The sequence below is a fragment of the Amphiura filiformis genome, chromosome 15 (genome assembly GCF_039555335.1).
Source record: "Amphiura filiformis chromosome 15, Afil_fr2py, whole genome shotgun sequence".
Taxonomy (NCBI): domain Eukaryota; kingdom Metazoa; phylum Echinodermata; class Ophiuroidea; order Amphilepidida; family Amphiuridae; genus Amphiura; species Amphiura filiformis.
In genome coordinates this window covers 7,820,619-7,848,512 of record NC_092642.1, presented here as the reverse complement: position 1 = coordinate 7,848,512, position 27,894 = coordinate 7,820,619, and the positions used below count along the sequence as shown (strand labels likewise).

Sequence of the window (27,894 nt, the reverse complement as noted above, 5' to 3'; positions counted from 1 at the left end):
TTTGGCGGGATGCCTGGGAAGGATAAGCATTCCCCCCAAAACTGCTTTTGTTGCATACCCCCTTATGATTTTTTGATGATTTTTGATGTTTTCTCAAAATTGCTCAAGTGGATGTAAGGGGTTTTGAAACAAAGCTCTACATGTATTGCCAGTTGAATCAACTAAAAGTCAGACACAGTAGAGTGAGGCAGTTATTTCATAATTCTTTTATACAAGTTAAAAATTTTGAGTTGATGTTACGCACTCGATCGGTCAGTTTTGTACTAAGACTTGGTACTTTCTCAAATTGACTGACCAATCCCTACACATCATCGGCTGATTCTTGTTGGAGCTGGCGTAGATGACACTGTTAGGACTTGGTAATAAATATGTGGAAGAAAGTAATTCCCTTCATCTCAGTTGAGTGTTTTGGTACCCCTCTTTCTCATCAGTCAATTTGAGAAAGTGTCAAGTCTTAGCACGAAACTGTCATTGAGGTATATAACATCAACTCAAAATTTTGGATTTGTATGAAAGAATTCTGAAATAACTGCTTATTGACAGATATTTGTAATTTCATACAACTAGTCCAAAAATGTCCACTTACTTGCAGACGTTTCGGAAACTCACAGTTTCCTTTATCGATGCTATTGCTGGCAACTCGGTTGCTAAGCAGCAAAAATCATCTGCTGTATACAGATCGTCACTGCAACAATAGCATCGATAACGGAAAGTGTGAGTTTCCGAAACGTCTGCAAGTAAGTGGAAATATTTGGACTAGTTGTATGAATTTACAAATACCAGTTTACCATGAACAGTCCTGATGAACATCTTCAAGAATGCTTTATTGACAATCAAGTTATTTGCAGAACAGTAGATTTACCTGGTGTGTATGCATAGATATAATTAGCATTGGCATAAGAACTTGATAATTTTCTGGCTTTTGCCTGAATTCAAGCAGTTTTATTGTCCAAATTTACTCATTTTTTTTCCAGCCTGTTTTGGGCCTTTTAAGGCAAGATTCACACGCCTTTTCAGGCAGTTTTCAAAAAAGCCATTCTCATGCCTGTTTATAGGGTTGCCAGTTTGTTGTTGAGAGTGTCATGATTGATTTTGCATAATAACCTTCCAATTAATCACACTGCTATTTCTTTCTGCTTATCTTATTTCTTAATCATCAACATATAAAGATTTTCAGATTATGTGCCTTATAAAATAAAAAATGCTCATGTGTGTAAAATTTTGTAAAGATACACAACATAAAAAGATGCACAAGTATACAGTATAACTCTGGCTATGTCATTTTGTTATTCGGCATAATGATAATTTTATTATAGTTAATCTTCGCTCTGTACAAATGGTTCAGGCTTGTGTATGGGAATGATAAATTTGACTTTTACTATTACAACGTCCAGCTGAAAGCATGGTGGAAGCATGATCAATGAAACAGCTGGTAGTTTAAGCTGACTTTGGGACAAGGTTTCAAAATATTTGCAGTCAAACATCATCAACATTTTTAACAGCAACATTTTTGAATACTTCTGAAACTAGGTTTACTTTGTTCAGCCTATAAGTGGGGAAACTTGTAACATCATGGATTTATATAGAAAGACATGCATGTAGTTGCTCATGCAGAGCTTATGTTAATTTATGCGAGCTTAAGTTGGGACTTCATTGAATAAAACCGAATAATTTTCCCTACTTAAAGGTTGAACAAAATATAATCCCTGCTAAGATTTAATTTGAATCTCGTCAACCAAACTTTCCTGTTTTTGACAGATGAACTAACATTATCAGTCTTCAGCTGGGGTTGTGATGTAATTTACCTTGAGTACCGGTCACTTATGGTATAGATGACAATCAATGAGGAATGTCCTTAATGATTCTGTCCCAGCTATGAGAAAGTTTTGGTTGAGGGTAGGTTGGTCTACCTCGCCTAGATTGCATCACAACCCTACTGTAAGTCTCAATCGTAACGTCGGTTCACCCGTTAAATATAAGTACACTGTATAATCTGGTTAACTAGATTCAAATTAAATCTAAATTTGAACATATCCAGATGAATGAGAGTGTGCACAGCATAATTCCTGTTGTTTAAGGGAAGGGGTATGAGCGTTTGGACAGTATTTATTGTGGGACATTAGAGCACATCAGACATATCAGAATTGCATTCTGAATCGAAGAATGTCATTCTGATATCAAATAATTTTGATTTTTGAAATTGCAATATAATACACATTTGATGGCAAATGATTAAAAATTGATATTTTTGATATTTAACAGTACTCGAAGTAAACTTTATAAATCTGATGATTTATACTTAAAGTGTATGTAGGTGGGATGAAAAGCCGACAATCAATTGAAAATTTTGACCTTTCGTATTGATGATATGGATTTTTTTCCCAAAACACCAAAAAATTAGGTCTTTTTGGGAAAAAATCCATATCTTCAATATGAAAGGTCAAAATTTTCAATTGATCGTCGGCTTTTCCTCCCAGCTACATACACTTTAAGAATATACCATTAGATTTATAAAATTTACTTCGAGGACTGTTATATATCAAAAATTTGAAAAATATCAAATTTTTATAATTTGTCATAAAATTTGTATTATATCGTGATTTTCAAAAAATTAAAATTATTTGATATCAGAAAGACATGCTTCGTATTCAGAATGCAATTCGATACGTCTGAGGTGCTCTCATGTCCCATACAAAAATACTGTCGAAATGCTCAAAACGCTCATTTTAGATCCCTTAATCCTCCGGTTTTCCTAGACAGTTTGCAGTCAAAGCTACTACCCAAGTAACATAGTAATGTTGACATTGTCTTTTTGTATCTTCCCAATAGCACTCGGATAAGAAGATGCAGCGAGTGATGGAATTAGCACATGAGTTCCTACAGAATTTCTGCTGGGGAAACCCACATAACCAAGCCTTGCTGCATAAACACATTGATCTCTTTTTAACACCAGGAGTAAGTAATTTAATTAGCACAGCTTTGGTAGCTATAGTTACAGTTGTAAAAGTTGTGTTATAAAAGTTGTGCCAACAATTTGGATTAAATTCTTAGCAAGTATTCAGCATTTGGTACTATAGAATCTACTCACCAAGTAGGTCCTGGTGATGTTTGTTTTTAAGGCGTTTTGAAGTTGGAAAATCCCACCCTTATGTTTTGAGGTTAAAGTTTGCAAAATTAGAAATTTATTGTAAAGTTTGAAAAATTTCTCAGTTACAGTAAAAAGTTTGCTAAATCTCATCTTTGTTTTAATTGATTTTTCAAGAAAACTAGAATATTCAGGACTTCTTGTATAACATTTTGTTTATTGGAAAAGGTACTGTAATATTTTTATATTGATTTAATACAAAGAATTTTAGAACATATTATTTAGCTGAATTGATGAAATTATTTCTATTTTCTTGGAGTGTGGGGAAGGGTATCCTTATTAGTTAGATACTTTATGCATGTAGTCTTTATTCTCAGTAGATTGTGGTGAAATGTGGCCAAAAGTTTAAGGGAAGGGCTGTACATGTGTATTAGGGACTACTCATACTGAGTCTGCTTGGGAACTTAATCTGGTCCATTTTCACAAAGACTTGGTGTATCTCCTAATTCCCGAGACCGTTTCAATAAGTGTCCAAACCAGTGGAAGAAATTAGACTGACCCTCAGGTCAATAACCAGTGAAAATTGACACGGACTTCTACATTTTCAGACCTAAACACTGCCTATAATAAATAAGGCTTGAAAAAAAATTTGTATAGCCCTTTTCGACTAACCTTATAATCTGACAAATAGGGTGGCATTTTTTCCCATATTTTCATATATTTGATATAAAATTCACAAAATGTTTTGCTTGTTTGTGATTCTTACTGCACAACTCTGATATATTAAAATTGAGCCTGACAATCCTGATAAAACAATTGTTTACCATTGTATTTTGTGGTGAACTTGTGTTTTTGAATATTGTATGTGGCAAAATATTTTAAAAAAAGAATAGCAAAAAATACTGACCGGCTGACTTTTGATTTTAAGGGCAATACAAACTTTTTTTTAGGCCTGATGATAAAATATGTGAAATTCTTTAAGGGGAGGCGGTCTTTTGTGCGTAATTATAGAGGGCCAGGGGATTAACTCTATCATTATAAAAAAATATTTAAAGAAATCAAAGAGCCCTGGGAATAAAAATTGTAGTGTAATTCACGCCAGCTACAATTTCTTTTAATGACAAAAATGAATTTTTGTAATCGATCCAAAACCAAACGTTTTATACAAATTTTGAATTTAGCCTGAATCCGTAAATATGGCACCTCTCGCCCTTTTTCAGATCAAGGCTGATTTTACCATTATGCAGCGACTCATTGTTGAAGCTATTTCACATACATGTCTAAAACACTCTAGAGAAAGAATTTTGCCATATACTGCTGAAATATCTTTTGTTGATTTCGAATGATAATGTCTTAACGTCGTAAATTTTAAGGTCAAATTTCTAAAATCAAAACAAAACATTGCGACGCAGATATTCCCCGACTTATGCAATTTCATCATCGTATCAGTGTCTTTATTATTTGTTTGAGTCCTTTTCCAAATGTTCATGCTATTTATACATAAAACGGCCAATCTATCTTTACAAAATGCGTCATTTTAGTGTAAACAAAAGGCTAAAGATAGCATTATGAGATTTATCTTTTATTATTACACTCTTCTGTTCATCTGCCTCCGTGGCAGAGCGGTAAAGACCGGGACTGATAATCAATGACGCGTGGAATCGTTGGTTCGAGTCCCCTCAAAGCCTGTGGGAACTTTTTTCTTCTTCAAAATTCATGATCGCATTCGAAATGAGTCACTTGTCGCTAAATCGTGTATCGTATCCTTAACTCAACCTTTAAACAATATGTGTCAATTTGAATATTTGAGATTGAACCTGTAAAACTTAACAGGGTTCCATAGATTTTCAAATCTGGGGGCACAAATGGTCCTTCAAAATATTAGCTTCTTTCTAACACTGGTGAAAGGCTATCATGGAACTTCAGAGGAGGAGGGTTACTTTGATGCTTTGCAAGTCTTGGTGTAAATGGGGTCCTGTTTGCACAACTTGGTTGAACACTCTGTAATAAAATGGGCTATTCCAGATGAAAGCTACACACCTCCTGTGGGAACATGACCTAATCTCCTACACAGGGTAGGTTTAGATTATCAAATAGAGTCACCCATTCAGGTAACCCTAGTTGAAAGTCACACCCCCTGTGTGAAAGATTAAGGTCATGTCTTCCATAGGGGTGTATGGACTTCAACTGGAATAGCCCAATATTTAAGACTACTTACTAACCCTTTTCTACTATCCAAAAACATTGAGCAAACTATACATACCATGGTAAGTAATGAATGACTGATAACACAGCTTTACATGGCAGGTTTAGATGATACCGTCATAAATTTAAAATTGTTTAAATATGATTTTTTAAAGCATTTTGTATCGAACATTGCAGGATTTGTCAGATTATTTTGACCTGAAACAGGAGGTAAAGTCAGGAGAACTGCAGCTGTATATTGCTTAGCTTTATTTCGTGATTATATAGCTTTCATTTCTGAAGTACATTTTAACAGAAATATATATATTGTACAGATCTAATATAATATTTTGGTAGTCAATTGGAAATATCAAAATCAGGATTCTCTGGTCTGGTGTTTGTAGACTTGGATTTTAACTCTCTTCACGCGGGTGTCGACTGCAGATGACATGTTTCAAATTTTTTGTAAAAATTGTAAAATTTCAGAAATTTACATTTTCATGACCATATTTGGAATCAGCATGAAAAATGCATTAAAATGAGTACAAACAAGCCTAGTATTGGTTCAGAAGTTCTTAAAGATAGCTCTTGATATTTTGAGAAATATTTCAAAACTTCCAATTTTTTCCGTTGAAGCGCATGTCTAGCACGCAGAGCATTAAGCAGCCCCATTTGTGTGATTTGATGATCTTATCAAACTACACTGTATTTCACTTCATGTTCGAGAGTGACATTAATGCTTTCTCGCAGTTGTGCCGCAAGGGTGCCTACATACTGCCATTGTACATGCAAGTATGCTCTTCTCAGTTAATGTTACACACATGAATCGATACTGCAACTAGTGAAATACGCACCTGTGTCATTACTGAACTTGAGGCGAACCAAAGTTTATCAGGTTGCCATTTGTGACCCGCTCCCACAAAACCAGACAGAAGTCACTAATTTTTAAAATTGAGTTTTTGATGTCATCATTTAATACAGGTCTTCAGCTTTTATTTGATACCAAAATTATGTTTCTGGGACATATGGACCTCATTCTATGGTCTTTCAACGGGAAGGGGGAAGTGATGACACATAAAGAAAAGGCAAATGCAAGAAAAATGGCTTTAAAGTTGTAAAATGACATGTAAAGGACTTGGGTTTGGCTCAGAAAATGCTAGATTTGGGTGTTTTAGACGTAAAAAATATTTTGTTTTCAATGGTAGGTTAAAGTAAACATATTAAGGAATCAAAAAATAATAAAAATTGAAAAACAAAATCTGCAAGGTTTTTCACCCCTTTCCCAACTTTGACTCGCAGTATCTCGAAATGGCTGAGTGCGACTTATGGCGGGTTTCGTCAGAGCGGGTCACATTTGTAAATAATCTGATAATCTGACTTGAACCAGATCAGAGAATGGATGGGAATTGAAATTTTCTGATGGAGTATGAAAATATTTTATTGGATATGTACAACAATAGTTTCTGTCAAAAATAATGAAGAAAGCTTCTAAAGAATCTTCAAATTCTACAAGCGCACTTTTCTGATTCGGTATCTTTATTGCGAATGTTATCTAAACTCAAGTATTCTAAAGTGCACTTTTCTGATCAGGTACCCTAATTACAATATTGTTATCTAGCCTATCATTTCATACATTGTGGCTCATTATAAGGGGAGCCCAAGATGTCATGCAAATGACTCTGTCCTATTAATATCAGGGACCTAAAATTGTTGTATAGGATGCAGTTTCATTATATTTGTAATTTTAAGAAAATTCATAATTTGACAGATTAGGCAGCAATTAAAAAAAAGCTGTTTTACGGGCCTGACTGACCCAGATTTTGCATTATCGGATTGATTTTGATTGAAATTCTTTGGAAAAAAATCAGAAAATTTGTAAAATATGTTTGTAATGTTTTTCAGATTTTTCAATTCGGTGATTATTTCAGGTCATTTTATTTAGCCTCATCTTCTTCTTCAAAAAAAAGAAAAAAGAACATGTGTTTTTTCCTTTGCCTTATTCAATCAATTTGATGATCCTTATTTCCCTCTGTGTAAGCTGCAAGATAGCCAATAGTTTCTTATAATTTTCGATATAATTAAAGAAATAATGATCAAAAATACAAAATTCATTTAGGTTAATGTTTTTAAGCTACATGAATTGGTGCAGCATCAACATCTTGTATAATCTTATATATAACTAAAAAATGAGTAAGTTTAGAATACTGGTCACCACCCCAACCATAATCCTAACCATATTCCTAACCATGACCCTACCTTTAAAACCCAACCTTACCCACATCCTAACCCTAAACCCTAACCTAATCCTAATCTGTTGGGGTGGTAGCCATTATTCTAAATTCTTTAACACCTGAGACAATTTCTGCAATCTTATTGGTTCTCGGGCGTGTGGCGTAAAATACTTAAAATAATGATCCCCCGTGTTATATGAGACAATAGATGCACGATGGAGGCTAAACACAATACCTTTTATTCTCTAAATATTGCTCCCCCACCATATTCTAAAATATATTCCATGTTTTAATCATATAAGTTTTGTCAGGCTCAACATTTTCAACCATTTCTTTATAGTCATTGTTTATACAAACATATTTTCATGTTATATTTTATTTCTACAATATACCAACAATTATTATATTTCATCTTATAATTTGCTTAGAGACCAGAAGTTGACTGCACTCTAGTGGGGTAGACCTATATTAACTTTTAAAAGGAATCCTAAAAGTTGGACCTGATTCTCACCCTAAACAGTATGACATAAGTACATAAAATCACCTGCAACCAGATAAATCATCATGGTTCATAAGGCTGCGATCACATAGAAGTATACAATATTCGCTATACGAAATACGCTCATTCGATCAGGCTGAGTTCACAAAGTATACTCCTATGTGAACTCAGCCTGATCGAATGAGCGTATTTCGTATAGCGAATACCGTATACCGTATACACAGGCCTGTACGCAGGATTTCATTTGGGGGTGCTGATTTTGAAAAAGTGGACCTTTTTTTCCAAGGGGGTGCAATTTTGTAAAATTGGATTTTCTCCTCAAAATTTGGACCTTTTTTGTCCAAAAAAGCGTAAAAAACCTGATTTTTTTGCTCGCTACGCTCGCAAATTCTAAAATTTTGGGACCTTTTGTATACTTTTCCAAATTTGGGGGGGGGCGTTGCACCCCCCTGCGTACGGGCCTGCGTATACTTCTATGTGATCGCAGCCTAAGGGCTTACCTCACAAGAATACAGTCAACTTGTGGTGCTATGTTATAACATCACTTTTCTTTTCTTAAGTTCTTGAATTAACTCACAACATTTGACACTGTTTTTTTCATCACCTTCCTTTTCTTTTTCATTCTAAAGCGTCATGGTGCATCCCAGTATCAAATAGACACAAGTGCAAGTTTTCTATCATCTCTTTCTTTTCTTTCATTTACCCATTTGTCAAATCAGTGGTGTGTCTAATGCATAATAAAGATTGTTGTACACAATGGGATTTAAGTTAAAAGCAAGTGGGGTAAAGTAATCTATAGGATAGCAGGGTGTAGATTGGACTTGTGTCGGCTGGAATTACATTGTTATATGATTAAAGAGTTTAACTTCAACACTACACTATTTTTCGCTCACTTGGAACGTTTTCACTAGTTCGACCAGCGTCTTCAGCAGATGGTGATGCTGTGATGATATCTTGTCTACAATCGAGATATCTCTTGATGACGAGATGACGTCGTATGATTGACAGGATGACGTCATAGGATGTTATGATGTAGCGCCGCCCCGGGCATCAGCAAGTTATGCCAGATAGGATCTATTTCTAGACCTTTGTCATGATTCAGTCTTGGTTTCTGAGTCCTTATGTGTATTGCTTCGGGGGCTACATCGTAACATCCTATGACGCCATCCTGTCAATCATATGACGTCATCAGTGAGAGATATCCCGATTGTAGACAAGATATCATCACAGCATCACCATCTGCTGAAGACGCTAGTTGAACTAGTGTAAACGTTCCAAGTGAGCGAAAAATAGTGTAGTGTTGAAGTTAAACTCTTTAATCATTTTATCTACCACTATGTATGAATATCCACTCGTATACATTGTTATAGTCTTGTAATTGCAGTGACAAAGCTTCCAACAATACACTGAATGCAGACAAGACAATGGCGTTGCAAGCTATATCTGCAATAGCAAGACTCTGAAACTGTAATTCTATGCCAATCTACAGAAGCATGATTCTGAAAATAATGCAGATTTTATTGTACAAATTAGAAAAAAAACCATTCCAAATAACACTCTTTATGCATTCACCATGTTTGTTCAATGGTATATGCAACATGCTGCTGTCCTGAAACTATGTTGTTGGATACATACATCATGCATGGCTTTTGAAGTCTGCTATTTGAGGGCAACGAGAATCTGGTATTTTGACTAGATGTTCTGCGGAGTCCACAATGTCTTTGAGGTTTTATGATGATGATGACCAAATTTTGTGCATGAATGTTGTGATTGATTTTGACCTTGTGTTATTGCTTCTGAAGCAGGTCTCCCCTACCTTAGACCTCAGTCCATACGTTCCTATCATCTCATCTTCCATGATCAACGTTTTTACATAATCATGGATTTTTCAGTACATGTCTTTTATTCTTGATCCGATTTCACAGAGAATCATAATGCATCCTAAATGGCTGAATTTGATGGCTAGTATTCCAAAAAATGATTCCCTGCTCTAAAGAGAAGTGTGCACTGCAGCATTTGTTTACAGTGTTTCTATGCGACAATTTTGCTTCAGCATTGGGCTATTGCACTTGAATTCCATACACCCCGGATTGAAGGCATGACCTTAATCTCCCACATAGGGAGTGTGAATTTCAAATGGGATTACCTGAATTGGTGATTCCATTTGAAGTCTACACCCTCTATGTGGGAGCTTAAGGTTATGTCTCCCTTGGGGTGCATGAATTTCAACTAGAATAGCCCATTTTTCCACCGTGTGCATTGTGAGTCCTTGTGAAATCAGCCCCAAAAGTTTTTGAAATATGTTACATATAATGGGCTATTCCAGTTGAATTCCATATACCCCAAAAAATACCAAATGGAGTCGCCCATTCAGGAAACCCCATTTGAAATTCACACCCCCTGTATGGAATATTAAGGTCATGTCTTCCATAGGGGGTGTATGGATTTCAACTGGAATATCCTAATGTGCCTGTTTACTCTAACCTGATGTTTTGTACCTGTTGTTCAGAGAAGGAATAACTATGTTTTACTAATGTACTAGTGTCATTGGTTTTGAAGCAGGTATTTTTCTCCCTTTATTTGATCTGATTTGATTTTACATTTAGAATAGTGGTTTCTGGTTTACTTAGTACTTTCAGTACCAAGATTTTGTCTGTACTCCTCTAACTTTCAGTTGATCCTTACAATAGTCTTTCAGTAAGGAAATACAACTTTCTTAGTAATTTGTAGCTATTTAGTTACATATTTGTAGATTCTGTAGATTCAAACTTTCACCCTAGAAAATTAATTTCTAGAAACCAAGTGTTTCAAAAGTTTCAAATATGTCATTGTGAAACTAAATTATGAGTTCTTAGATTTGTTGTAGATCATGGCTCAGAGGCAGAAAGATGTACATGTCCATTAGCTGCTTTGTGCATGTGTGCTAATGATATGCACAAGTACACACACCATGCAACAGTGAACAAGCACATATCACAAGGCAGCTAATAGACGTGTGTCTCTTGCTGTGGATCCTTTGTTGTTGTAACCAAATGGAATTATGGTATCCTAAGAACCAGTTTTCATCCATGCCGCTGTATCTAATTGTCTGAACTTTGACTGGCACCCATCATGATCTGTCACTACTTATGGAATATTATAATTTCAGCAAAACATATGTACTGTTATACATTTTCATTGACGTATGCATTATATGAAATTATTGTATATCAAGCTGCCACTCATCATGTCTTGCTTTCTATAATGGTTTGTGCAACTAATCATGCTTGATGGTGAATGATTGTCCATGCAGATAATTCCACAAGTATAAAAATTTAACTAAGAAGAAACATTTAGAATCAAATTAATGTTATGTACATACCTGTATAACAACATGTGCTACCCAAAAAGAAACATTTAGAATCAAATTAATACTATGTACATACCTGTATATACCAACATGCAATATGAAATAGTATGGTTTCTTTCATGGTGTTTAATTAATTTCTTTTCCCCTGATCCAAGGCTTTGAAGGTAAAAATTTTAAGAATGATTTAAGAATGATTTAATGATTCTTAAATCGCTGACATGTGTTTTGACAGTTAAATGGCTCATAGAAGGTGGTGCAAGAATTACTATTTTATAATCTGTGATCAAATTTAAATGCTTAACTCGGCTTTAATATGGTAACAATCTGTCTTAAATATCACTAATTTCTCATGAAATAACTGTAAGAGGTGTTAAAAAATGATATTATTCCTTGGATTGATATAAAAATGTACATATTAACCAAGTAGTTTTAGTCAAATCATATATTTTGTTCTGTTTATATTTGTTGATATTTGTTGAAGTTTTATTTTCATAATTTTCACAGCCTTTAAGCACTCACACACCGCCCATTCCAAGTAGCGCACACCACCCCTCACCAAATAGATTTTTTAAGATCCTAGACATCTCACACTTTTTCATTTCTTATGTTCAGTTATTAGAAGCCCAAACCATGCGACACATCTACATGGATAATGTCCAGTTGTGCAGCGAAGTCACAGAACAAGTCGTGCAGCATTTTGTTAACTGCATAGCAACCCATGGCAGACATGTTGAGTACCTCAAATTCCTGCAGACTATCGTGAAAGCTGATGGCACGTTCATTAGGAAATCACAGGATATGGTGATGCAGGAGGTGAGTGGATTTGTTTGTATGTCAAGGAGATATTGTATTATTATAAGCATTATTAGATTGATTTCATTGTGAATCCATCGCAAATCATTGTCAAAATATTAAAATTGGACTTTTATTGCCAGTTCCAACTAAAGGATTTTGATTAGGCAAAACAGAACGAAAAAATTAGAGCTATATTTTTGTTGAATCAGGAGTAGTATTCATTCATATGATAGTGTCTGTGGTATTTTTCAGTTAACTGGAATTACTGTCAGCTTAGGCCCAAAAAAGAATGTTTGCTTGTCCGTAGACCACTTTTGATAGATGGGTCAGTCGGTCAATAAAAGTTTTGTTTTTTTAACCAAAAATGACCAGCATGCCAACATTCATGCATGCTCACTTTGGTCTAGACCTCACTAAGAACCATAGGCACAATCTGATGCTTCAATCCTTGTCAACAACACTTCATAGGCTTCAACAATATGTGCACAATGTGTAATGTTGATAATTAGGTGCATATTATCACCTATCATCATCTACATGGAAGCAACTCTAGGCATAGATTTATAATCTAGTTCTCCTATAGCTTATTGGGAAGGGCTAGGGTTGAAGCTGACTATATTCTGCAATTACATCCGACGACATGATAAATTATTAAGTCCATGTTTACTAGTTTCTTCCGATGCTATTATTACCTTGCCAGCTCGTCACAGCAGGAGAAGATGTACTACTATTTTACAACGATAAAGCTTCCTTCAAGAAATTCATTGAAATGATGAGAACCTCTCAAGGCCGATCAGCTGTGTCAGAGAATAACCAGGGTTGTCAGTATCACATCAATCTGGTAGAACTCTTGGCTTGCTGTACAGAAGGCAAGAATGTGTATACAGAGATCAAGTGTAATTCACTGCTGCCTTTGGATGATATTGTCAGAGTGGTGACAAATAAAGACTGCTTACCAGAGGTAAGATATGTATAAAAAGATTTTTCTGGTGTGCATGAAATTACTTTAAATTTTATCAGAGACCAGTGGCGTAATTAGGGGGAGCAAGCTAGGGGGAGCAACATGCTTGGGCGCTACCACTAGGGGGGAACCAAATCGGCCTCACTTAAAAATATCATAATGCCGATGCCATTCCCACACCCCCACGTCTAAGATATTCTCGTGTAGGGGTAGGGGTAGGGGCGCCAATTTTGTTTCTTGTCCTAGGCGCTACCAACCCTAGTTATATTGAATTTCTATCATGGTTAAAAATTGATCATATATGCATTCAGTTTACAATTTATGAAAATAACAGGCCACAAATAATGGTATTTCAATAACTTCATAATTCTTGTTGGCTGACATGATAAAATTCCTATCTTTCCCAGTAATAATTTATGTAACGTTTATGGAATGAAGAGTGAGAAACAGTTGCAACAACTGCATATGATTTTTTTTTGAATGATGAACTAGGCCCTGACAAAACTAAGCCCTTTTTTACGTAAAAAATAACTGACAGATCTTAAGAATAAGCATGTTTTGGAAATTGTTTATTAGCATGTAATTACTTGTCTTCATTTTCATATATTAGTCTTCAATGATTTTGAAATTGAAATCAAAGTTGTTTTACACTATTTTCAGGTGAAGAATGCGTACATCAACTTTTTAAACCACTGCTATGTTGACACAGAGGTAGAGATGAAGGAGTTATATACAAGTCAACATGTGTGGACATTGTTTGAAAGCTTCTTGGTTGATATGGTTACGGTAAGTGTCAAATAACATATGCAATTCAGACATAATATGTGGATATAGGTGACATTGAAACCAAAGAGTTGGTCGACAGTGGTAGTTGTTCCTTGTTCGGCAATATGGTTTATCATGTATTGTTACAGACCCATGCTTTAAGAATTGGTGCCAAATCAAATATATATAGGTCAATAAGGCTATTGAAGTCCAAACTTTGCCCGCGTAAATTCACACGCACACATTATGCAACGCACAACTAGCGTAAGCGTTGCCTGCACGATATGCTATATCAATTCACCTTTTTGGTAAATCTCATAAGCCTTTGCGAGTACACCTGAGAACTTGTCATTTGACGTCATGCCGACTTGCAATGCGCAGTAACGATGTTTGATAAACGATGTGCGCATCGGCGCAGATCGGCGTGATGTCAAATGACGAGTTCTCGGATGTACTCGCAAAGGCTTATGGGATTTACCAAAAAGGTGAATACACGGTGTTATTTTTTTGCATATTATAAGCCGAACAAATTTTATTTCAAGCTTGTCAGTAGACTAAACCATAACCTTTGTTTAACACTACATCTGTAAAAGGGATAACAGTTTTTATAAGCTAACATTAAGATATTGGCTAACCTTAGTTGGTGTAGTCTTGGTAAATATAATATGGTTGAATAAAATAGGTACCATAAAGGAGTATTAAGCATTCTCTTTTTATGATATTTTTCAGTAGATATCCACAAAAAAAACTTGTTTCCAAAATTTCAGTTGATTCCGATTTTGTGTTTGCGAGTTATGCATGATTATGTATGTGTGTATTGGACTATTCCATAATCCACTTTGTTGTAATTTTGTTCTGTTAACTAGAATGTAAATACAAATTTATCATGAGATGCCCCTTTAACTTTGAGTAGACATTGTTTTGCAGTTGACGATTGACCTTTTCGGTAAATCCCGTAAGCCTTTGTGAGTAGACCTGAGATGTCATCATTTGATGTCACGCGGATGCGCACATCATTACTGTGCACTTTACGGATTTGAAATGCGCAGTAACGATGTTCACTAAGCAATGTACGCATCCGTGTGACATCAAATGACAACGTCTCAGGTCTACTCCCAAAGGCTTATGGAATTTACCGAAAAGGTCAATAGTCTTAGTAAGTTTAAAATGGTTGCTTTGTCCCTAAACATCATCCACCATGTATGCATATGGCATTCCTGTTTGATAAGACCATTGCAAGTCCAATATGAGTGATCTGACATATTCCCTGATCTAGTCAATAGTTTTGCATTGCAATGGCAAAACCTTTCAACTTTTCTTCTTCTGTCATATATATTACCTGTAGGTTTGCAAGAGCACACAAGACAGGAAGTATGCTGATACTATGCTTGAGAAGTATGTGACAGAGACTGTTATGAATATCATCACCACATTCTTCAGCTCACCATTTGCTGACCAGAGTACTGCTGTGCAGGTAGGTAGTATTGTGACAGAGACTGTTATTTTTATTGTTTGTAATTGGGACTAAAGTCTTATTCAGATTCCCTTTTACAAATTAAGCGTACTGCTAGCCGTCCAGCGCGTATTATTTGCACAAGGTCCAATGCACACGCTTGACGTCGCGCGCGTATACACGATGGTTAAGCTGTCAAATGAAATCTGAATAAGACTTTATCTGTATACCCTCCTCAAGTCAGTAATTTAGATATTGTTTTTTATTGTATTGTGATGTGCCCTGAGTAATTTAATTTAATTTGACTATTTAACTTTGTTTACAAGCTGAAAGTATGTCATGAGATGGGAAAGCCCCTTGTACGTGCAAGACAATGGTGTGGAAAGTCATTTTGGTATTCCCCCAAATTATTGTAAACAAAGTCAGATCTATGTTTGGAACTTGGAAATCCCCAGTTCAGTATATTGCACCATAGTCAGAAAACCCCCCAGGAAGTGATGTAATGTGAAAGGTGAATGTGTATAATTAATATTGGGAAATCCCAAGATTGCAGCAATGTTGTGAAAATGTGATTGAAGTTATGGTTTATTAATAGATGATGGGTTTTTTGCATGAGTACTGATATAAAAAGCTGGAGGCTTTTGTTGGGACTTTACAGAATGCCATGGGAGATTGAGAAACTCCACATGTGTGTGATGGTCTTCGTGCTTCAAAAAAGAAGTACATTTTAACCAGTTTATATAGCCAATAATTGAGCTAATTTTAATACAGCAACGAAGAAGACAGCGAGCACACAAAAGTGCTCTTCCTCATCAAAGGATTAAAAGTTCTTCTGTCAAATTGCTGGAGTTTGCTGGGTTTGTGAAGGCCACGCATCTGTCAAAAACAGCGGAAAAAGAGTGATTGGTGAAAGAAACACCATTTTTGGAGAAAGCAGCGCAAGGAAATATATTTGTGGAGATAGCAGCGCAAAGGAGATATATTTGTGGAGATAGTAGCTAAAGGAGATTGAAGGAAGCATCATCATTTTCAGTATGAGGATTTTTTATACGCAAGGATTATAAATGCAAGTGTACAATGGACTTCGCTTACTTTACGCAGGACAAGTGAATAAGGATATATTACATCAGTCGTCCAGAACATTGCAAGAACTCTAGAATCACCAATAACAAGAACGCTGGTTAAGTATCGATAGAATAAAACTGATTGTGTGATTTTATTGTAATTGTTGTTATATGTACCAAGCATACTTTGTTTTCAATTAAAGACTTAGATTTTGTTAGCTTAAAATCAATCAGTGTATTTGTGTTGTGCATTCGTGTGAGTTCGGGTAAAAGGTGATTTTGGCCTTGAGTCAAGTACGACTCGTAACAGTATCGCTAAATGTAATGATGAGAATTATATAAAAGTATACATTTTCAGAAAGGAAATGACTCAAGGAATCCAACTAGCATAACAGATTCCTGCAAAAATTAACAGTTTTTGAGCAAATCTCAAACTTAAATTTTACTTTACTGACTCGAGGAATGTATATGTGACACGATCTGGTCCATGGGGGCCAAAGGAGGCATTTTAGAAAATTGGGTTACTGTAATATTACATTATAGAAACAATAGGCTATCATTTACTGCAAACACAAAGGTCTAGCATACTTGGTTCTTAAGTTCTTTTAAGAACTTAAGAGCTCTTGAACATAATTTTTTAGAAGTGGCTCTATACCTCAAAAAATAGATTTTTCTGATATTTTGTGCAATGATGCATGTTAGGGTGTTGACTACTTGTGTGACTAAAAAAAATTCAAAAATCGGCTCGTTGCCATGGAAACGGCCAAAACCCAGATTCTGTCATTTTGGGCCAAATTGGCAGTGAAATTAGTTAAAAAACATGTTATTTCAAGTGTTCGCTGCAACTAAGCCATATAATGCTGGTACATTACATAAGTTCTTGTGAAAGGACATCTATTCATCTGATGATCAGCATATTTAGAGGTCAATAAGTTATTCTTAAGGGTACGTGCAGAGCCCATCTGCCAGGTGTATTTTCACTTTTTCATAAAATGTCATTTTAGCACCTAAAATATCATCATGAAAATCAACAACCCGGTGTTGCCAGGATTTTGTCCATTCTAGTGTGGGTAGTACAAGCTAGGTACTTTACATTTTAGTAAAAATCAGCTTGGGCAAATGTTACTTCTAAATACAGTGTTGCCAGAAAAAACGGTATTTTTGCAAATCAACATTTTGTCAAATTACGCCTTTTTGTCACAATTTTGTGCATTTTGACAAATATTTTCCTTCAAGGTGAATCCAAACAACACTTTTTCGTCTTTGTAAATATCTAAATACTGAAAATTCAAAATTAGTGTTGCCAGAGTTCTTGATAAAACACCCAATATTAGTATTTTACTGATAGTATGATTTGTTGTTGATGGTTTGATTGGGAAATGCTTATTTCTAATTTTCATACATCGAATGTACATAGTATAGATTGTTATATGAATGTTTAAACACCTGAGCACAAAGTAAGTGTTGCCAGAATTCTTGATAAAACACCCAAAATCATAATGCCATGATCCAGTTCTCTCACGCTAAAGTTGACATCGTCAAGATTTGGTTTACTATCATCAATAGCTTGTCCTAAAAAGCGTATTCAAATTGTAAAAACCCCACGGTTCTAGTATTATCTAGTACAAAGTTATAGTCAGGGTAATTATGGGTATTAATTTTGTTCTTTGTTTTCTATTGAATTTTGAACTGGTCACTCAAACCTTACTGGACTGGATCAATAATAATCAAAAATATTGATATCAATTTCAGCAATAATTAAAAAATATATAAATATCGTTATCAATAATAAACAAAAATATTATCATCAATATCAAAAATATTAACATCAATAATTTCCATAATAATCAAAAATATTAACATCAATATCAATAATTATCAAAAATATTAATATTAATATCAATATAATCAAAAATATTAATATCAAAAATAATCAAAAATATAAATATCAATTTCAATAATAATCAAGAATATTAATATCAATATCAATAATAATCAAAACTATTAATATCGATATCAATATCAATAATAATCAAAAATATTAATATGAATATGAATAATAATCAAAACTATTAATATGAATAATAATCAAAAATATATATCAATATCAATAATAATCAAAAATATTAATAACAATAATAATAAAAAATATTGATATCAATTTCAGTAATAATTAAAAAAAATATAAATATTACTATCAATATCAATTATAATCAAAAATAATGATATCAATTTCAGTAATAATTTAAAAAAAAAATATATATATCGTTATCAATAATAAACGAAAATATTATCATCAATATCAAAAATAAACAAAAACATTGACATCAATAATATCAATAATAATCAAAAATATCAACATCAATATCAATAATTATCAAAAATATTAATATTAATATCAAAAATAATCAAAAATATCAATATCAATATCAATAATAATCAAGAATATTAATATCAATATCAATAATAATCAAAAATATTAATATCCATATCAATAATAATCAAAATATTAATATCTATATCAATAATAATGAGAAATATTAATATCAAAATCAATAATGATCAAATATATTTACATCAATATCAATAAAAAAATAAAAAATATTAATATCGATATCAATAATCAAAAATATTAATATGAATATGAATAATAATCAAAAATATTAATATCAATATCAATAATAATAAAAAATAGTAATACTAATATCAATTTTAAAATATTAAGATTTTGATATTGTTGATATTGATATTAATATTGATTATTATTGATATTAATATTTTGCTTATTATTGATATTGATATAAATATTTGTGATTGTTATTGATATTGATGTTAATATTTTTGATTATTATTGATATTGATAGTTTTGTTTATTAGTGTTATTGATATTGGTATTAATATTTTAAATATTATTGATATATTGATGTGAATATTTTGATTATTATTGATATTAACCCTAGAACTACGTAAGTACCACCCGAGATTTCTTATCCGTCATAAAAAATGCGCGCATTTACGCCCCGACCTAAACTAATCATAGATCCATCCTTTGCGCTCATTTTAGTGTAAAAATGTTTACCAGCACCTTACCTGGGGGTAGGACCGGCTGTCAAAGATGACCATAGAGGGGCGTTGGTGAGGGCCACCAATGGTTTCTACAGTAAAATAAATTATTTTCATTTAAGCTCATGTAAAATTATTATAAGCTATTGACTTTTTACTTGTTAGTTTGAGGAGAAAATTCGGTCAAATTGCATTTTTGTAGAATTTTAGCGAAAATCAATTTTGCCAATACTTTTGTATATAGCATTTGCATGGGCGCCTCACATTATGACGCCACAGCGACATTGTATGAGAGGAATGTTTGTACTTATTGGTATCACTGGGGTAGAGGAGACCCATAGCTATACATTGATTCCAAATATAACGGTATATGACGTTTATAATTGAAAATTAGGTGGTTGCAACTCCCCTTAAGTAGTCCGTGTTACAAAATATGGCTCAGTAGTTCTAGGGTTAATGTTAATATTTTTGATGATTGTTGATAATGATGTTAATATATTTGATATTATTAATATTATTGATGATAGTAAACCAAATTGATGTTAATACTTTTGATTATTATTTATATCGATATTAATAGTTTTGATTAGTATTGATAATGATGTTAATAGGCCTACATTGATATTATTATTAATATTGATGATAGTAAAAAATTTGATGTTGGATCATGGCACATATAAATATATATATATGATTTTGGGTGTTTTATCAAGAATTCTGGCAACACTTACTTTGTGCTCAGGTGTTTAAACATTCATATAACAATCTATACTATGTACATTCGATGTATGAAAATTAGAAATAAGCATTTCCTAACCAAACCATCAACACAAAATCACTAAAATGCTAATATTGGGTGTTTTATCAAGAATTCTGGCAACACTAATTTTGAATTTTCAGTGTTTAGATATTTACAAAGACGAAAAAGTGTTGTTTGGATTCACCTTGAAGGAAAATATTTGTCAAAATGCACACAATTGTGACAAAAAGGCGTAATTTGACAAAATGTCAATTTGCAAAAATACCGGTTTTTCTGGCAACACTGTATTTAGAAGTAACATTTGCCCAAGCTGATTTTTATTAAAATGTAAAGTACCTAGCTTGTACTACCCACACTAGAATGGACAAAATCCTGGGAACACCGGGTTGTTGATTTTCATGATGATATTTTAGGTGCTAAAATGACATTTTATGAAAAAGTGAAAATACACCTGACAGATGGGCTCTGCACATTTACCCTTAAGAATAACTTATTGACCTCTAAATATGCTGATCATCAGATGAATAGATGTCCTTTCACAAGAACTTAATGTGATGTACCAGCAATATATGGCTTAGATACAGCGTAACACTTGAAATAACATGTTTTTTCACTAATTTCACTGCCAATTTGGCCCAAAATGACAGAATCTGGGTTTTGGCCGTTTCCATGGCAACGAGCCGATTTTTGAATTTTTTTTAGTCACACAAGTAGTCAACACCCTAACATGCATCATTGCACAAAATATCAGAAAAATCTATTTTTTGAGGTATAGAGCCACTTCTAAAAAATTATGTTCAAGAGCTCTTAAGAACCAAGTATGCTAGACAATATAATACATCAAAAAATACATCATAAAAACAATATGTGTTTTGATGTATTATATTGTTTTTTTACTCCATAATTTTACCTTTATCTCAGTTTCGAATTTGCCGCCTTTGGCCCCCATGGACTAGATCGTGTCACATATAGACTATAGAGTTAATTTTTATTCAAATCATTATGGAGTTTAGACAAGATTTACCAAGACTGATTTACAAGTTTATCCATATCCCTGTTATTATTATTGTAGACCCGACAACCTGTGTTTGTGAGATTGTTACAAGGTGCCTTCCGTGTGTCTCAATGTGACTGGTTATCAGGACAACAGAAATTCCATGTGGAAAACTGTATCAAGACACTCACTGATATAGGTAAGTTTCACTCAATGAGATAGTATATGTGATTTTACAGTCCATGTTGCATTGGTTAGATTATGTAATCAGCTGGCAAGGAGAGGAAACACAGACTGTTAATCAAGATAGCTTCCTCAACAGTGTAACTCCACTTGAAACATCAGCCAACAGTAAAAGAGTGGCAAAATGGGAGGAGAGATCTACCAACCACCCACAAAATTTTAATATTCCTGTTGGCGAAGAACTACCACCTGGTGCAGATGCAAGTTGGGTTGAATGGAAATGCCTCAATAGGTTAAGGTCTGGTGTAGGAAGATGTAAAGTCAACCTCAGCAAATGGGGATATCGAAAGAATACAGATGTAACCTGCAATTGTGGAACAGAACCACAAACAATGGATCACCTACTGTGTTGCCCTCAACTGGAGCAAACATGCACAACTGCTGACTTAGCACTTTACAATGAGAATGCTGAAAAATGTGTGCAGCACTGGCTGAAACACATTTAATCTTGTGCCGTGGACACGCTAAGAAGAAGAAGAATCAAGTATATCATCTAAGTACATGTTAGATTAAACTTGACACTGTGAGTCTTGCGATGATTTAATTGGGGGACCCATTTGCACTGACAAGGTTTTTTCTATTATTGAATAATGTATGAACGTCTTCATTTATGTCATTCTTCCATTGTTACAGCCAAGAATCGTGGTATTGCCATCCCAGTTGATTTAGACAGTCAAGTTAACACTCTCTTCTCCAAGTCAGCCATCGTAAAGAACAGCACAAGACGATGGCTGAGTCAACATCACAGAGGTATCAGAAGAGATTCAATGGTGGCTATATCCAGGGACTACAGGAGTATCATAGAAGGACTACAGGTAATATACTTCAATATTATGTACTGTGATAAATTTCAACAACTATATCCAGGGACTACAGGAGTATCATAGAAGGACTACAGGTAATATACTTCAATATTATGTACTGTGATAAATTTCAACAACTATATCCAGGGACTACAGGAGTATCATAGAAGGACTACAGGTAATATACTTCAATATTATGTACTGTGATAAATTTCAACAAGGCTGGTGTCATAAACATCAGGAATTTATTTCTTATGCCAAATAGTGGCTAAAGTTTTCGAAGTAGGAACCTTTTACTATAAATTTCCGCAAATTGCATCCAAATCTACATGTAGTTTTTATTAAAGCACCATTAAGTGTGATGATTTTTATTATTTCTTAGTACCAGAGGTCCTGGGTTCAAGGATTATTGTTTCTTCCTTGCTCATCAGCTACAAGATACCAAATAAGTTTATGCACAATTTTATTCTATTGTTACTTCAGAGGTGCTAAACTTATTTTTAGGTAGGATAAGAAGTGTACAATATTTATCTGTAAAAAATGATGAATTGCAATTTTACATCCTAAAATATGTGTGACACAGACAATGGAGTTTAAATTGCATTGTGAATTTGTGATATATATTCAGGTCTGATATTAACCCTTTGATTTTATCCCTTATTGTAGGACATTGTGTCTTTACTGGAGGATCAGTTTAAACCTTTAGTGCAATCTAGACTCACTTTAGTAAATGCACTACTTAGGCCAGTCTGATATTAACCCTTTGATCTTATCCCTTATTATAGGACATTGTGTCATTACTGGAGGATCAGTTGAAACCTTTAGTGCAAGCTGAACTCTCAGTGTTAGTAGATGTACTACACAGGCCAGAACTACTCTTCCCACCTAACACAGAGGCAAGGGCTAAATGTGAAAGTGGAGGCTTCATCAGCAAGTAAGTCAAATTTACAAACTTGTACTCTGAAATTATCATTTCTGCACTCTTCCAACATAGCTGCCAATTCCAAGATGCTGAATTCTTCAGGGTATGCAAATGCTATTAAATTTCCATTCATTTATGTGACAACTTCATTTGCTTTGGTTTTGTCAATACCTAGTAGGCATGAATTGTTTGGCTTTTATTTCTCCATGTGAACAAGTAAACTAGACTTATGGGTGCAACTTTTGGTAAGTGCCCCACATATTATTTGTGCTATGTATGCTGCTAGTTCCATCATAATTACTATCAAAAATTGCCTTATCTGTATATTATTTACATCCTATACTAGGTTGATCAAACACACAGAAAAACTTCTTGAAGAGAAAGAGGAGAAGCTATGTATCAAAGTGTTACAGACATTAAAGGAAATGACGGTTGATATAGACTATGGAGACAAGGTATGTTTTCAGACCAGGAATGATTACATTCGTGGTCTATTTAACAAAGTACTATTATTGCCGTATTTGTTCCATTAACTGCCCAAGACGCTTAAAGAAGTCATTTTTACTGGGAGCTTATTGTTTTCATTGGAATAATTACACATGCATTTCTAGGCATGCACTACACCGTGTGGACTAGCTTTCAATTAGGGGGTGCCTGAATGGGATGGGGGTATCAACTTTCACTTCAAATACTGTGAAAAAAAGTCCAGGCACACCACTGGGTAGGGCGTAACCAAACAAATGCCAAGTGATAGGTCAGCTTTAAGATTTTTTTATTTGTGTACAACATAACAGCTACAACAGATGAAAGCAGCATTGAAAACACACAATGAGAAGGTCAAAATATATCACAAAATTTGCATTTGACACAAATATTCTTGAATATATTTAACAAAGTTCCAATCATGAAAGAAATTGCCGCTATAAAATAGCATTATTAGTGATTTTGAGCAAGAGATTTTTGGCAATATTTCCAGCTGAATGGCCATAACTTTACTTGGAAGGTAAGATTTGATTGAGTGGGTGCTTAATAGTTTCTTGTTTTGCAAGATGAAGAGTCACTGGGATGGGCACTTATAGGGGCATGGGTGGTTAATGGAATGAATACGGTAATATAAAATTAGTTGTAGCTTTGTCAAAAAGTTAGACATCTGGTAATTGAGAGCCAGTAATGTATTGAAGATCTGATTGTTTTTCCCAGTAGTGTTTTTTACTCTAAATGATCAAAGTATTATTTATACTGTGTATAGGAACTCTTATGTGAGACACCCTGATTGCATGAAATCATATTCAAGTTATCCATAATTCTTGAGATTTGTTGCACTTGATTCATAATTTCATTTATTAACACATTCTATATAAGTATTGGAAATATATTTTCATACCTGTCGTCAAAGTGTATTATTTATGTAAGACTATACAGTTCTAAGCAAAGTCCTGTTGCACTTGCCAAAGAGTGTAACCTGTTAATTGTGTGAAAAGAACCAGACCATGCAAAGGTCATGTGATGCTACGTGGGTTGTTCACCGACTAGGTGCAGATAATTGATGACAGGATTATATTAGTCAATCATGACCACACATTTATATTTATGCATGATATATTGGCTAAAATGTGCAAAGGAACTCTAATATAGGGTGTAGATTGGTCCAAATTCACCTCTATGAAAGGTGCTTGACCAGATTGCAGGGGTGTGAGAGTTCAGCTTTTAAGCTGATTTCAGCTTTTTTTTATTTTATTGCCAAAATTTGTGTGTTTTCTTTTATTTTCACCCCATATTTGGTGTTTTAACCCTGATTTTACACTATTTTTTAGCTCTTTAAGTAATTTTCCTCTTGTTTTGTCTGAAGCCTCTCACACCCCTAAGATTGACAAACTCATCCCCCCCACACTTTTACCCTTTTAGCTCATATTTATTCTCATAACCCCAGTGAAAGTTTAGGCTTGGAATGTGTTTGTTTAGGCAGTATGAACAAAAATGTAGTAGTTTGGTGGTAACCACTCTGGAACTTCTGTACTCCTCCATGGGCCACTAGGATACATCTATTTTTGCTTTTAGAATCCAAATTGCTGGAGCAAACTTGGAATCAGAATGTTTTGGACTCAATGTGAGGTAGAAAACAATGTGTTACAAGCGGACCACAATCTGGCCATGCTCCCTTTACTTGATGTACATCAACAATAAGGTGCCTGGTGAACCTATGGTGAAATATAACAATATGAGTTTGAATTTTTGTTAAAGATTTATCAATGTATTTGATTAATCATATCTCTGTAAATTGCTCACTTTGATCAGTTAAAAATGCCATTTTCCACCAATCCATGTTAAATTGTATAACTCCTTATCACTACAATCCACAAAATCTCATTTATAGAAAGCACTAAAAGTGACTTTTGTTATATTGGTTTAGGGGTTTGCTCTCAAATTGAACAAAGGCCATAAAAAAGGAGCTGTAAGTAGAGCAAGATTGTGGTGATTTTTGCCAAGAAGCTTACAAACATTTTGCCTGCACAAGAAAGTATTTGTTGATTTTATATAGAAAAGAAATTTCTTTTTTATCATGTGAGTTAGGGGTTGTGCCCACTGCTACCAAAATTCATGTGGTTATAAAGTAGAGGGAAGAGGGAAAAAAGATTATTGTCCTGCTTCAGTCTTTGAAAACTTACATCCAATATATATTTATACTAATTCAAAAACCCATTGGTTTTAATCATTAACTGGGTGAGAAATGTTTAACTCAATGTTAAGTGTTTATAGAATGAAGAAATTTCTTTCTACACTTCAGATATTTTGTTTTAAAGTATGCAAGTCTGTTGTGACTATATTTATCAAACAATTGATCCTTTTTGTGAAGCATTATTATAGCTGATAAAACCATTGCAAGCCATATATAAAACATACAGCAGCACCATTGTATCGCCACTCACCACATTTTGTCATGAATATTCATCAATCACTCATGAATAATCATTACTTATCAATCATGCATACAACCTAATACCATTGGATAAGTTCATAGGTTTTCAGTTGTTCACTGAACTTTGGACGAGGTAGTGATAAAAAAAACCGCAGTGATTTATAGTGCGCTACGCACAGGCACAACGCCTAGACGTTGATCCACAAGCCTCAGCACACTTTACAGGTGATATTGTTTTTCATGAAGGATACTTTTTATTAAAGCAATATAAAAATCTTGTCAGTCAATCGATCCAACATAGCCACCAATCACTTAATCTGTCAATCAATCCACCCATCCCTCCTTTTTGTTATTGTAAATATTAAAATTCATCACAAAGTCAAATGACGTTTTTTGTATTCCAGCAGAGAATATGATTTCCACATCACACATGATAATTCATGAAAAAAATACATAATTTAATGCAGGGGAAAAGGCTCTTTAAAGACAGATCTTACCATTTTATTATCATTAAGCTCTTGCAATTAGCTACCAACAGTATACCAGCAAATGAGTATTGTATATAATGAGCATGCCCTGCTTGCATGATGATCTTACCATCAATTTTCCTCTTCCTTTTTTCCTTTTTGATTTGCTGCATGTTTTTGGCATTCCTCTTTTCCTTTGTTTCATTGTTTCCTTGTCTTTGTTTAATTTGTAAACACTTGTTTAGGCGGCGCAAGAAGAATACCCTGATCTACGGGCGGAGGTACTATTTTTTTTAATACATACATTTACATTTACATGTACATATTAGTGTTATATTAGTTTGCTTCATATTTAAGTTAATAATAAATAATAATTACTCACACAAGTAAGCTAATGGTAATTCAGAAAAGGAAATATGGACTACAAAGTCCAAACACAAGGTGCTTTCCTTTTCTGTAACAAGAAGAAACATTTGAAAATACATTTAAAAAATACATTAAAAACACAAAAATGAACAAGAAATGAATCTGGAATCAAGTTGGCAAGGGCTTGTCAATAAAAGCATTTTCATCACTTTTCAAATAATTCAATTATAAAAAGTTTTAATATCAGAAATTTCGGAAATGTAAGTCATATTCATTTGTACGGAAAACTTTTTTTAATTTGGGTCAGTTGTGCCCTTAGAACAGGGTTTCTTTGTTTTGTTAACTTAAACTTGATTTCCTTTATGTTATAATCTTGTTTTGCTTATTCTTTTTCCTGTTCTTTACCTTTCTAATGCTCTTTCTCTTTGTTTTTCTCATTCCTCATCTTGTATGTCTCTACTAACCTCCTATCCTCTTGAAACCGATTGCTTGAATTGACTTAATATCTCAATATCATATCTTGAAATTGGGATCATAATTTTCTTCGCTGCATTTCTTCTCTTCTAATTTTCTGTATGTTCCATCTGTATTCTTCATGTTACACTGTCTTGGCTTACCAATGGCTACCCTGCATTGTCACATGTGTATATAATCTGTTTGTAACCGAACTCGCCATTTGTATCACTTATTGTCACCATATTGTTCTCTGTAATGTTCAACTATGCCCTACTCCTTCTTGATGAACAATACCTTTCTGTTGTATCAATTTGTGTTGTTGATTGTGCTGTCGTATCCTATACATAATCATGATGTTTGTCTTTATACTCGTGCCTATTCACTTGTCTATATTGTACACATACATACCAATACACCCCAAATACCTGTATACACACAAACAAACAAAAACACATGCACCCACATGCCAACACTATTTCCATTTGAAATCTTGTTAAAATTATGTGTTTTCCTCTTG

General features: G+C 34.0%; 1 protein-coding gene across 1 annotated transcript in view; it reads left to right on the top strand.

Moving 5' to 3' along the window:
• LOC140171196 (inositol 1,4,5-trisphosphate receptor-like) overlaps positions 1 to 27,894 on the top strand; it is a 160,100-nt gene that overhangs the window by 103,726 nt on the left and 28,480 nt on the right. Inside the window, exons 30-39 of the mRNA XM_072194405.1 lie at positions 2,830 to 2,955; positions 11,961 to 12,161; positions 12,844 to 13,104; positions 13,765 to 13,890; positions 15,215 to 15,343; positions 21,282 to 21,402; positions 22,080 to 22,261; positions 23,035 to 23,183; positions 23,518 to 23,626; positions 26,801 to 26,839. Of these exons, the coding sequence (XP_072050506.1) occupies positions 2,830 to 2,955; positions 11,961 to 12,161; positions 12,844 to 13,104; positions 13,765 to 13,890; positions 15,215 to 15,343; positions 21,282 to 21,402; positions 22,080 to 22,261; positions 23,035 to 23,183; positions 23,518 to 23,626; positions 26,801 to 26,839 (1,443 nt within the window). The remainder of the gene's footprint in view (positions 1 to 2,829; positions 2,956 to 11,960; positions 12,162 to 12,843; positions 13,105 to 13,764; positions 13,891 to 15,214; positions 15,344 to 21,281; positions 21,403 to 22,079; positions 22,262 to 23,034; positions 23,184 to 23,517; positions 23,627 to 26,800; positions 26,840 to 27,894) is intronic.